Source organism: Salminus brasiliensis, chromosome 16 (genome assembly GCF_030463535.1).
Source record: "Salminus brasiliensis chromosome 16, fSalBra1.hap2, whole genome shotgun sequence".
NCBI classification, from domain to species: Eukaryota; Metazoa; Chordata; class Actinopteri; order Characiformes; family Bryconidae; genus Salminus; species Salminus brasiliensis.
The window spans coordinates 9,138,420-9,152,620 of NC_132893.1; the positions used below are offsets into that span (position 1 = coordinate 9,138,420).

Genomic DNA, 14,201 nt, shown 5'->3' on the forward strand with positions numbered 1-14,201 from the left:
GTCTGAACATTTGGGTATGAGCTTTATCTTATTAATTTATACATTTTCTGCTTTTTTTTCCTCTCTTTTCCTTCTAAAACACTCTGGAACTTAAAAGTAAAACTTTCATGTACATCTCTGGCTTTTTTTTTTTCTTTTTTCTTTTTTTGAAGGCGTTTGAAATGGGAACACACTCTCTTAAAATCTATTTAATAGGAAACTAGTGTTTTGCTTTTTGTCATTAAAATACAGAAATTGACACAGTTTTACAAATGTAGTTGAAAGTTCTGCAGGTCAAAATATGCAGAACTGTCCCTGAAGTTTGAAGTAGAAACATTATTGTCACAGTTTGAAACTTTGTCATCCTTTTGCTGATCTTTTCAGTTCTTTTCGGCTATAACTCCAAATGCTTTAATGACCACCACCCCTGCAACCAAAAAAATAATAAAAAAAAAATCCCCAAAAAAAAAACAACAACCCCTCACCATGCAAAACATCTCTTTTCTCCGACACTGATGCCATGTTGTTAAGTGCTGATACATAGACAAGAGATTGATGGCAACTTTTTCCTGGAATTCTTAAGCAAGTGACAAGGAGGACAAAATTAAGTCTCCCTGAGTTGACGATTAAATGGTGGAGCGAACACAGATGTCCTACGACACCCCCAATGAATGTGACAGAATGTACATCCTCAGTTCATTGGACATTTAGAAGAATGTTTTGATAATGAACATAAAGGTCAAGTGTTAATAGCATTACAATAATTTTGATTTTGGATAGTCCATGAAACACCATTCGGATTTTGTCCTTGAAACACCACATGAGGCCTATGAAGTGATACAGTAAGGGGAATTAAGCTTCACTTTACCCCAACAACACAGAAGCATGTCTAGTATAACAAGTTCAATAATGTCGGAGAACATCTCAGTACAGGTAGACTTGTAGAGAAAGGAATTCCAGGAAAAGGGAGGTCAGTAAACAGTACTCAATAGCTTAAAGTGACCAAAGTTGTCCTTATGGTCATCAATAAGTACTCAAACTTGACTATGGAGCAAGAACCAGAGCAAACAGAACCAAAGGGAATGCAATTAAGACTTGAATCAAGAAGGCGAAAAAGTTCATGGAATCATGGAATGTGATCCACTGGAATTGGCTTTAACCAGCTACTATTGGTAATGAATTATGGAAAACAAGACATCAAAAAAAGTTCAGCAGTGCTGAACCTGCTGACTTCAATAAGTATCTGTAACGGTAATGTAACATTGACCCTAAGTCAGTAATCTAAATGTCTAAATGTGTTTTTGAATAACCTCTATGCATTCTTTAAACCATGCAAGAAATTTATACAATACTTAGTCAATTGATGAAATGAAATCAGTTCTGGTGTGATCTACTTTAACTCAGCTGGGCATCTGTGTAACTCAAAAGCTTTTCTACAGACAATAGAGGCAATCCAGTGCATTGATTGCTCAGCTACGGTGTTATCAAAAATCTACGCACACTTTCTACTCACTGTTCCTTTAACTTTTTTTTTTTTTTGGTCTGAACTAAAATAAATTAGTCTTTCTGAAGTCCTTCAACAGAGTTCTTGTGAAGACAAAAGTAACCACAAAGCAACTCAGACACTCTTGAGAAACTACTGTAAACTTCAAAAATGGAAAGCAACCGACCCACCAATCAGCAGAAGTTAATTGGTTTTCAGTACAATATCCAGTATAAACTAACATTCCCACAAGGCTCTGTGTTGGGGGAGAAAAAAAAAAAAAAAAAAAAAAGGTCATTTTTAATAACACCGCTCACCTGTCATTTTTTTTTATATTTACTCTGAACTTTGGTAGGGATATTCTACAGGAAATATTTTGTTGGTAAGCCATTATTCTTCTCAATATTAATTTTCTCTTTGGATTTCACTGACATAAAATTTAATACCTTAAATACATGCGCCCAACAAGCTAACTTCTAAGCTAATATGTTTTAAAACTTTGTAAAACTTAAAACCTATGTTGAGAGATGGGCAGGTTAAACTACTTTGAAAGCATCAGCAAACTTTATACATCTATATTCAGAAACCCCCATATTTCCATCATTGAATGTATTGTTCTTTAGATTTAAGAGGTAGCAATGTAACAAGACTAAAAATAGCCTTGCCTTTTCAGTGAAAGGAAAACTAAGACAAAACTGGAAAAAAACAAGAGTAAACACAGTACCGACAGAATTTTGAAGTTTAACATTCACTAAAACAAACCCTACCCAACCCATCACCCAAATCATCTCACCTCTCTGACTCACCTCAAAAGAAATTTCTAAACAACTTCCAGTTTAAACATTCACAGAAACATAATAATAAGTTATCTAAAAACAAGTACCGTTCATTTTGGCTTTTCTTTGAAAGTAAACCTCTATATACTATAAGTAAACGACACAGCTTAAATGGACACTTAGGACCACTTATACCCATGCCCAACTTGCCCACGTTCAGGTGCAGAGGGAACACAGCAGATCTGACAACACTCACTTTTCAGTAACAACTAAAAAGCTTAAATCAGTGAGTAGCCCGTCATTCATTCATCATTCATCATAAAGGCTGCCTCCGCATCTCTATTTGTTTAATGCGGCAAATCTAACCCAGGCTGTTTAAAACTGAGAAACTGGTGTCCCAAAATACCTCAAGATGCTATGGTTTGAAAGTTTGTTGGACCCTGTTCCACATCTAGAAATAGCCAATGGCCACATGGTACAGAGTAGAAATGTTGAAGTTGTTTGGTTGAATGCACAAAGCTTTTATGAAACACCACTATTTTCAAAACAAAAACAAAACAGACACTTTGTGTCTTGCAACACTTTCTTTAAGACTCTTAAAAACACTTGTGTCATACTTTGTAAATGTTTCTTTGAATTAAAAAGAATGTTTTGGATAATATGGTCATATAAAGATACTCTTAACTCTCAACCCCTTATTAGATGGGCCAAAGGAAGAGAAGTGGTGTATTTTTGGAATACCTAAATGAAAAATTTCAGACCAAATGGACAAAAGACATAAAACCTATGCATAGACTGTAGTAGTCTGGAACCCCCAGCAAATATAGAAACAGCATTACTACCCCATTCATACATTCACAGCAATAAAAAAAAAAAAAACCAAAAAAACCCCAAAAAATCCCCAAAAACAAATAACCATACAAATTTCTGATGTTACTTTCACCTTTTAGGGCTTCCAGGTTTTGAACTGCTACTCCTGTCAGTCAAGTCAGAAGCAAATCTTACTTTGGGGTTGCCACTAGCAGTTGTCTTCACAGAAAAGAGGTGTGCGTTGTACTGAGATATTTTTGCTGAAGTTCTCCTGTCCCGAACATCTTTGGCTTATGACGGGGAGGTATGCATGCGCAGGTGGCTGATGAGGTTCCGCTGCTGGGTAAACTTGCCACCACATAGCTGACATTCATAGGGTTTCTCCCCCGAGTGGACCCGCATGTGCTCAGTGAGCCGGTACTGCCGTGTGAAGCGCATGCCGCACTCCTCGCAGGCAAAGGGTTTCAGGCCCAGGTGGCTACGCATGTGGCGGGTCATGGTGCCACGCTGAGTGAACATCTTTCCACAGATGTTGCAGGGGAACGGTCGCGTGAGCCAGTGGGTCTTCTCGTGCTGCCTTAGCGTGGCCGGGTCCTTGTAGCTCTTATTGCACACCGTACAGCAGAAGCGGCGTGTCTCCACACCATGCACTTGCACTGTTTGGGATGACAAGTCCTCAGCCTCTGCTTCATCTTCTTTTGGGTAGCCATCATCATCCTCCTCTTTGATGTACAGCTCCTCCTCCGTGTGAGTCTCTACGTGGGCGTTCAGTTCTTCAGAGCTGGGAAAGCCTTTACCACAGGGAATGCAGACGTAAAGGTTGTCGCCAAGGGCAGGCTCAAAGCCCTCTTGACGGTACACATAGTTGGCGCTGTTCCGGCCACCTTCGCTCTCGCTCTGGCCACTCTCCTCGCTTTGTTCCTGACCGTTCTCGAGACCTTCCTCTTCGTCCTTACACTGGAAGGACATATCAGAGTTAACATTTCCACCACTTGCCACATTTAACCTCTTGGCAACTCCATTGGGCAAAGTGGCTCGCTCTGCATCTTCACCTTTGTGGCTCTCGCCCTTGGCTTGTCGCCTTGACCGTGTGGTCTGGCGAGAGCTTTTATGTTGGTCAGAGTCTGGAGGATGCTGGTTCTCCTCACATTCTCCTCCCTCACCTAATTCCATGGGCTCTCCCCCAGTGAGGTTCTGCGGGTTGGTGGAGATCTCATCGAAAGAGGCACTGTTGGCTGTGGATTCTGAGGCAGACTGAGGTGATTCTTGCGGGATGCTGCTGGGACTTACTTCTTCAGTAGCTGTGCTCCCTGAAGGGCTTTTCTTGGAGAGGTCCAGGCCAAGCTCCAGAAGGCCACCACTGTTAACAGGACCATTGCTCCCATTCTTACTGGTAGAGGGACTGAGAGAATTAGCAGCGCAATGGGCATTCCCAGCAAAAACCTCTTCTTCTGACAATTCATCTTTGAGTAGCTCTTCGTGTCTCTTTGTTTTTTCAGTGTCTTTAAACCCTGAAATTTGGTTTGGGGCGACAGGCGTAGAGGACAACCTTTGGTTCCTAGAAGTTCTTCCATTGGTAGGGGTTGTAGGTTTGTTGTGGAGGGATCTTCCATTGCGTTTCAGCTTCTTTCTGCAAAGAGCAGCCAGGTCGTGAAGTTGGAGGTAGCTTGCTGCCGTTAGAAGGGCATTAAAATTGTGGTCGCTAACCTGGTCTGAGGACAAAAGTTTCCCAGTGTAAATGAAGTCTAACACCTGCCGAAATATTGATGGGTTGACCATATCTGTGTCAAGGTTAATTAGGTTGTCGTGTAGGATGAGGGACTTGAAATAGATACTGCTGGCTGCAAGGATGTTTTTGTGTGCCCGGAAGAGGGCATTTTCTACTACTATGATCACATCGCACAGATAACCTTTGGCTCTTTGTTGGTTCAGCTGCAGCAGCAATTGTTTGGCATGATTTGGCAACTCCATTTCCAGCCTCTTTTTCTGCACCTACAAACCTGAAAAGATACAAATAAAAAGTTAGTTAGTTAGCTAATAGGAATTTAACACCAGGACAGCTCATAGGCTATTTTCCTGGCAGGAGTTTGGGCAGATATGCGCTTTTAGTCCTGTAATTGATAGGAACTTGGTAGGAAATCAGTGTTTCAATTTTGGTTAGGCTGTTGGTGATATGGCATCTGCGTTTGTCGTGGTGGTAAATTGTGCACTCTGTTAATTAATGCTTGACCATTATTCAGCAATGTCAAGTCAATTTTCATTACAGTTTAGGGTAAATTAAGGTAAAAACAGATTTAAAAAATCCATTTTTTACCTTAAAAAAAAAAAAAAAAAAAAAAAAAAAGGTAAAAACAAAATCTCAGCACTTCTATGATGAGCCTACTAAACTTTCAAACAGAAGCCTACACTGTGAAAAACACTGTCCTGCCAGTCACTATGACTGAGAATCAAGGGGCCCATCCCTTTCTCGGGCACAAAAAGCAGCTTCATATTCTTAAAAGCTTACAAACACCAGCCCCAGCACAAAGCAGGCAGGAAAATAAAGGCTTGAAGAGTAACAGTGAACATTTTTCCTTCTGAGCCTTCTTAACGTTCCTGCCACCAGCCATTAATGCCAGCCTCCAGGGTCATTCTCTTTGTTGTGAGATGGGGGCTGGGGGAGGGAGACCAGTGGATGTTTCTGGCTGGCCTGCATGAAGGACAACGTGAAACTTGAGCCAAAAGGGATCACCAAGGGTGTGGTGGGAACAGGTAAACCAGCAACCCTTCCACTGGATAAGCAGGCCCTGGCTTGCAACAGAATCTTTGCAATGCGCAAGATAAAGGTTGTCATTCAGCAACCATGTCGTTAGTGGTTGTGAAATCTTTACAAAATAGCTAAAAAGCACTGTATTGCTAGATCAGTGATAAGACTTCCACTAAGGCTTCCACTAATCAGAATACAACTAGAATATGGAGGTCAACTGAATGAACTATATAGGCCTTTCCTTTGACAGATCCTAAACTACTATATAGGTCAAAATTATTTTTTACAATTTACCAGCCACTTCGATCATAATTTACCAGAGGCTGCCAGGTTTGCTTGTGTGAACTATGTTGTGGTTTCATTCCAAAATGAAGGGCCTTGGACTAGAACTAACATATCATATTTGCACAAAATCTAAGAACATTGCAGCGAACTTTGCTGTATTCATGATCATGGTAATCCGTATTTTAAAATCCATCTTTAAAAGACACACATTGCAGATGATATTATTCAGCAGTAAGAACATTTCAAAACAGCTTTCAGTAAGATCTTCAGTTAGGCATATGACACCAGCCCTAAATACTAACCTAGTTAAAGTGATACCATCTCTGAAAAGCCTTTTTTGGTGTACAGCATACAAAAGGTTTAGGAGTTATACAGATAAAGCATATCTGTTTGAACTTCTAAAAGTCACACCAAGACCACAAAAGAAAACTCTAAAGCCAAGAAAAACCTTTAAAAACGCAAAGAAAGTTAGAGACAAGCATTTATCGGAGTTGTACACAAGAGTTGATAAGGCACTGCTGCCCTCTTTTATTGCTTTGCAGACATTCCTACCCCTCCTCAAAAATGAACAGGCCTGCACCAGCACAGAGATGAAACAACCGGTCTAATCAGAAAGATTCCTGACTGGGGGGGGACAAAGTACAGAACTGAGGCTAGTAACAGCACTGGCAAGTCTAGCAGGGAATGTGATACGATTTGTAAACAATTTCATCCAATTCCACATACCTCAGAGGACTTGTTTTATTGTCATTTATAAAATACTTGTACAAGTCTTATGAACCTCATAAAACATGACCCTGACAGCTGAAATGCACCAAGATGTTTATCATGGTCTTCTGCATGACAAAATTGACTGCCCTTTCCATTCTACTTTTATCATCGCTGCCATGCAAATAAAATCATGAAAAGAGAAAAACTGCCAGATTCAAATAGTCAAAAAGTGAAACAAAAGTACAAGTTTTTGCAGGACAGTGACAATATGCTGGGCAACTGTCTTGTTACTTGTTAAGACCCAAATAAAGAAAGGGATTTAGAGAGATAGCTACGGAAGCAAATCATTTTCTGAGTTAATGCAACCAACCCCTCGCCTTTCATTAAAGTCTTAAATGCACTTTGCCAGTTTCAGTTTCTTAAAAACACAGTAATGACTTATATGAGTAGTTTACATGCGGAGATTGATAGTACACAATGGTTCATTATGTGTTGTGTTTGACCCTGACCACTAGATAGCAGTGTTGTCTTCAGATCTCACTGTTCTGAATATTTGAGACTGAATATTTTAAAAGAGACAGGCAGATGTCATTACATTTTGTTGAACGACTATTCAAATATAATCATCCTTTTAAATGGGAAGCAGTAATATGACCAGGGACATGAATTGGTATAAATGGAAAAATTGTTATTATATGCTACCATTTCGATAGGAAATGTGTTATTATTTACAGTTTGCATTAACCAACATAATTTCCAGTGACATCCTCAGCTCAACACAGCAGAACTTCAAAAATCCCCATCTTTTTGGAGGATTTAGGACAGTTGTACTTAAGAAAACCACTTTGTCCAAATTGCCAGACAGAATCTTACAATTCCAAAAGCATGTTATCTCAGGAATTTAAGGCAGCTCCTTCACTGCCCAAACCCATTTTCATTCACTATAAATGTTCTCTACATACAAAGATAAAACACACCCTGTCAATTCATATGGTGCAGACTAACAAAAAAAACCTGACTGTCACAAATAGAAGTAGGAGTCTTATGGACTGGGGACTGGTGAGAGCTTCAGCTAGTTCTGGTAACAACAAATTATTTCCACTCTTCCCTATCCTAGCAGTGGTAATCATATTTTACAGATAGAGCTGCAAAAGACATACATTGTCAACAAACCCTCTTAGAGACCATAATATAAACTTGGTTCTGAACCACAGGTAAACCAGTTCTTAGCCATAGACAAACCAATAACATACAAACAATGTAGTATTTGCACAAGCAACAATCATAATAGTTTACATTTAGAGAAGCTCTTCAGTCTTCAGACTTCAAACATAGGACCCTGTGTGAAAGCAACACAACCCCAGCACAAAATATATTTGCATGGATCTGGTTACACAGGTATGGAATCAGTGAAAGGGGTTGGGCACTTGTCAAAATATGACTATTATTTCCTTTTTCAGTGACAGTGGCTCCACTGGGTTCTATTAGTATTATCCAATTAATGTTGAGGGCCCACTATAAGGTACATGTTCAGTAGATCCATACTACTCTGCAACTGCAAAGGTCCAAGTTACACTCCCAAAACCTTCTGACCAAAAAATATACAATTACAAACTTAATTTGTGATCACAGTCACAGTATGACTTAAACTGCAGCCATTTGGTTGCTAAACGAACACCATGACCAAGATATTCAAACTTCTCATAATGGATGATCATTCCTCAAGCTCAATGACTATATGGACACAACCACATGAGTACACCTTTTAATATGAAAGTTTACGCATTAAACCAAGTCTTAGTGGAATAAGAAAGAAGACCTTTTGGTTCTCATTAGATCTCATTCAGGGGAAAGTATCCCACTCCATCGCAAGAGCTTCTACCTTACCTATGTGCAGCAGATCTGTGCAGAGACCACTGTAAAACAAGACCCATCCCCCCATACACTAAAATTGATGAGATAAACGGTTCATTAAAGCAATCCAATCACGTCCCACACGGAAAAAATTAAAACCTTGATTACGAAGACAGACATGCAATAATTTATCCTTCCAATACACACCCAGGTACCATCCTTTCTCTTGTAGATAAAAAGGTGTCTCAAAAAAGCCCCAATTTGAGGTATTGAAGCTTAGGAAAGCAAATGGGAGAAACCAAATAAATGGTTTATTTACTAGGAAAACATCGTTGCTCCATTTGATGGCTAATATTTTCACGACGCTAAAATGCACAACATTGGCAGGCTGACTTAACACAGAATATAAAGCATACTTTAGCAATGCATCTAACAAGCTTTCTGGGTTTTCTGCATGTCCCAAAGACAAAAACAAAGACATTAGTTAAGTTTTTTTTTGTATGTTTTCTTCCTCCTTCTCCACCACTTTCACGTACGGTCCATAAAAATACGAGGGGGGGGGGGGCATGAGTTGGTGGCACCCGTGTCAACATTAAACAGCCAACATTGCTACGAAAAACCCTCAAATATGAAATGTATGAGAGAAGAAATATTAATAAGTGAAAACACGCACAACACATCCAAGAGAAGACCGTCGTCTAAAAAGTATTAAAGGTCGACAAAACCCTCTGCCTTACCCAGGCACATTATTACATTAAAAGTTTAATAAAAACACCCCCTACCTAAAAAAAAATATATACCTGTAATTTTTGTACGCTTTGAATTACTTAGAGACGCTGTAATGGAAAAAACAGCGGTTTATGCTCAAAGCAGAAAGACCCACAGCTCGGGCACACTGCCACTGCCAAGCTACGCTGCTAGTAGCGCCCTGAACAAGAGAAGCCCCAGTGGGCACACGGCGAGACCAGTGCGCTGAAGCAGCCTGGCTTTCTTTTAAGACTCGGGCTGACCACAAAGCCACCTCACACACAAACAACCCCAAAACAGTCGCGTCGGAGAAGTTACAACTTCACCACTAAATACCACCAAACCGAAATAACGATAAAACAACAAATACCTTAATAAATCGACCGAAGCTCTTCAAATAGCCATCCTGTTTTCTCATCTCACAGCTTCCCGAGCGCCATCTTGCAAGCTTGTGACGTGAAAAACCCTCACCCCTGACCCAAATTTGAATGAAAGCCAGTAAAAGAAGGGGTAAAGAGGGGGTGAAAGGGGAGGAATGACTCTGTCAGCCAGGAGCCACGAATCTGCTCGGGTTATTTTGGGTTAGTTTATGTCGTATTCGCCATGATTTCTGCGACGACTAATGCTAAGACGATGCCCGTAAGGATATCTCAAATATAAATTCAGTAGGGATAAAACGAGTAAGAGTCAAACACACGTTTGCTTGGCTAAATACGATCACACACAAACAACGATGCCACACACAAACAAAAAAATCTCATTGTCGTTTTTAAATTTTTGACATAATGTGAATCTGACTGATCTTTATATTATGTCAATATTTCCACATATTTCCATGACTCCAACAACTGGAGTATTGATTTAACCTTCTGATATATATATATATATATATATATATATATATATATATATATATATATATATATATATATCCCTTTTCACATGACTTTTATTTTGTACAATATTTGGTACATCCGGAATTTATACGCAGTAATTGACAATAGCTTTTTTAAACAAACCACAACATATATAACACAAAACTGTTTAAACCCCTGTTTAAAAAATGTTCTCAAACCATTTCAGAGTGTAGAAATCTGTATGTATTTTTCTGTTGCATGCAGTACATGGATAATCCACAAGGGAGCAGAAAACATGTATATTTTCTTGCATGATTACATGTTTACATTGATATATTTTCTTATTTATGTAATGAATTATATATTATTGTTATTGTGTATTTATTATTGAATAATTAAGATAACATTATTGATCATACTGATGTTGCAGAGGTATCAAAAACTCAAAGATGTATTACATATGATACACCTACCTTTCAAGGGTCAAGAACAGGGTTGACATTCTGGAGATCTGACCGGCCACAGAATGTTTATGAAGACACAGTGGTCATACTAGTAAATGCAATTTAGGACTAACTTTACTTTTACATTATTCTCATGTTATAATCTGCTAGCTGCCTTCTTCTACTTTTAACTGATGTGTGTGCAATATAACAGTTATTATAAATTAATTATTAAAAGATATTAGGGAACTGACAAAAATATGATATTACTTATAATACAGTTATATTCCATGGTAGCTGAGGTATTATGTAATAGCTGATGTATTTATTAGTAAGTTCATGCTGTTTTGGACAAAAACCTTTCAGCAAAATGAAATAAAGAAAATCAAATCATGTTTATTGTCCCATCACATTAACACAGGTGTAAATGTGAGTGAAAAACTTGCATAGTGCATTGTTTTTTCCAACCATTTACTTACACTTTACAAACATTATTGCATTGTTTATCAAGTACAGGCTCAATATACAATCTGTGAAATGTTTACATTACTCTTTACATAAAGACATTAGATAAGATGTGAGTTCAGTTGTAGTGCGAGTGGGGTCTGGTGGGTGCAGTGTGACTGAACAGTTGGTCAAAGTTCCAGTAAGTAAGTAAGAGTGTATTTATATGGGATGGAGGTGTGATGAGATATCTTGTGTGATGACCTGTGGGATAGCGACAGACTGGACTGATACACCGTACTACTGGCTGGGGGTAGAAGCATGGTAAATTCTTCTATATTGTTCATTATCTTATGATTTAAACTGCATTCACAATATAGTAATATTTAAGGGTTTAAGGAGAAAATGTAAAACACATACAAGCCATTAAAATACAGTTTGTTCTTTTCTGAAAATATTGCTAATGTTTTAGATTAGTTTCCCAATGATGCTAATAGTGCATCCATGCAGCACACAGTTTGGCATTTTCTCTGCCCCTAACCTGATCTAACTTGTTATCTAATTACTTCCTAAGCAGAATCATGTGTGCTGGTGCTTCACCAGGTCTGGAAGAAAAAAGTTTCTTACAAATCAGTGCCTGCTCTCCTATACCGTGTACTCTTGTGCCACCTTCAGGACATCCAAATAATATTTTTCTTGCCACTTATTATGAATTTCCTTTTTTTAATGAATACTTTTCTGGTGAAGGATGTTTTTGGAATTATTTGTGTTGTATTATTGTGCTGACCAGAGCAAACTGTGAGTACTATCAGAGCAAACCTTATACCCGTTACTTTAATAAATAAAAAAGTATTTGTTAATCTAACAGTAAAACTGAACAGACTATAAACAAATTACACAAATAGAAGAATAGCTGATGGTGTAGCTGTAATGAGTGTATTGTATATATCCATACTTGGTTCTCAAAGTGGGTTCTGTGATGTATAGCCAAGGGGTCTGCGATTTTTTTTAAATAAAGTCAATATAAACATTAACATGATTCAAAAGAAACATAAGATATGGCCCAAAAATGTTACTCATCACTCTGTAAGTAACCATCAAAATGTAGTTATAAAGCACCCTGACCAGCAAAACTAAATAACTTATGTTAGTAGATACAAATAAATATTAATATATTATATATATATATATATATATATATATATATATATATATATATATATATATCTGGCTGCAAAAGATTTAGAACCCCTAATCTAACCTTTCTGTTGTTTTTCAGATTCTCAGTTTCCTCCTAATTGAAGCCTGTAAAGGTGAATTATTCCAAACATTTAAATGAGTAATAATAATAACAAATACAATTCAAAATAAATGTGTATGAGCATCTCTGTATATGAGATGCTGTTAGTGTCGTTAGAAGCTCTTGGTTGGTACAATTGGTTTATTTATTTATATATGAGTGGCATAATAATTAGTTCCTACTACTGTGGTAATATTGAGAATAATGTAATCCCAGAATTCTTGTTTAGAGAATCATCTCTCTCAAAAAAAACAAAAAATGTCATTGCTACCACCTGCTGGACAAAACCGGTACATGTCATTACACACACTCACACTTAGAAGGATCTGTTGGGAATAGTAGATAAAGAAATGAATAATAAATAAAAGCTAGCTATCTGGACAGACTGTGGGAGGAGCGAATGGTTAGATTTGGTTGCAAATAAATCATCTAGTGCTAGCCTTTTCCATGTTCCGAGGACGAAACTTAAACGAGTGCAAATTTTCCTTGTTTTACTGAAATATTCTTTTTTCTTCTTGTGTTTTTAATGTAATTTTATAGGTTCTTTTATATTATGCATTGTGCCTATTATTTTTATTAATATATAACCTTTTCTGATATCACTTTTATTTGTTGAATTTTTATTTGTTGTTTTTATTAGATTATCATTTTTTCTCTTCTGTTTTACTTTGTTATGTAAAGCACTTTAAGTTGCTTTTCTAATATATGAATAGGTGCTTTGTTCACTGTGTAAATAATTCTGGATGAATAGACCAATAGAAATACTGTAACATTTTTGAGATACTTTTTAGAGATTAGACAGCAACGATATTTACTTATTTATCTTAATTATGTTTTTTGATATATGCTTGTTCAATATGATCTTTTTGTGATGCACCTATAGCAACACCTCTAGGTTTGAATTAGGAAGCAGGAGCTTGAAGGGGACTGGTTTCACAATATGTCAGGAAAGTTATTCAGAGTGGTTTGATGTGAATTGTTAATGGTGGTGAAGGGAACCAGGCATCTAAAGTGTTAAATATCTTTGAAGGTACCTCACAGAAAAGTACCTGAAATGGTTATGAAGACACTGCTTTTGCCTGAGTAGTATGATCATTTTGAAAGCTTGTGGTCTTTTTTAATGAGCTTGCAGGTAAGGTTTTCTTTTGCAAGTTATGTTCTGTAAGAAACACTGGTAGAGCAGTGCACCACGGCTCCTGTAGTGGCTGATCCTTCCTGCAGTCCCTTTGCTGTTAAAAGTTTTTTTTATTCTATGGTTAGAAGACCAGCATACAAGAGGTCAAGATGAGAGCTGAAAGACCAAGAACACTCTTTGAGAGAAATACTAACATGCTGGTAAAAAAGGCAAGTCAAAATAAGACTTCCTTCAACCTGCAGGGAGGTTTAGAGTCGAGAGTGGTGGCGCACCGTTTTACTGTGCAGTGCAGAATGAACAAATGTAGTCTTCATGGAAGAGTCATAAAGAAACGTTACCTGTGATGAAACTGGCCAACGGTAAAGCATGCTACCTCCAGTGGCATTGGCAATATTTTACTATCATATTCAAACCTGAGGAAAAAGTGACATTACATACAGTTCCTCTCCTTTCCAGTGGTTGTCAGTAATCCCCTTTCTCTCCCAAAACGATGGCACTTTTCAAGAGTATTCAGAGGAGCATATACATTTAAAATACATAAAATACATATATTAATAAATATTACATTTTCCAGATTGTTGCTCTACATCTTTTTGTGTGTACATACCTTTCACACATACAGCCCCATGTG

At 37.8% G+C, this 14,201-nt stretch overlaps 1 protein-coding gene across 1 annotated transcript; it reads right to left on the minus strand.

Annotated features, from left to right (window-relative positions):
• Positions 1–2,848: 2,848 nt before the first annotated feature.
• On the minus strand, positions 2,849–9,830 carry hic2 (hypermethylated in cancer 2). The gene is made up of 2 exons (XM_072658673.1): positions 9,762–9,830; positions 2,849–5,048 (listed from the first exon to the last, which is right to left on the minus strand). Exon 2 carries the CDS (start codon positions 5,017–5,019, stop codon positions 3,340–3,342), a length of 1,680 nt encoding a protein of 559 aa, XP_072514774.1. The 5' UTR covers positions 5,020–5,048; positions 9,762–9,830; the 3' UTR covers positions 2,849–3,339.
• Between the last annotated feature and the right edge of the window lie 4,371 nt (positions 9,831–14,201).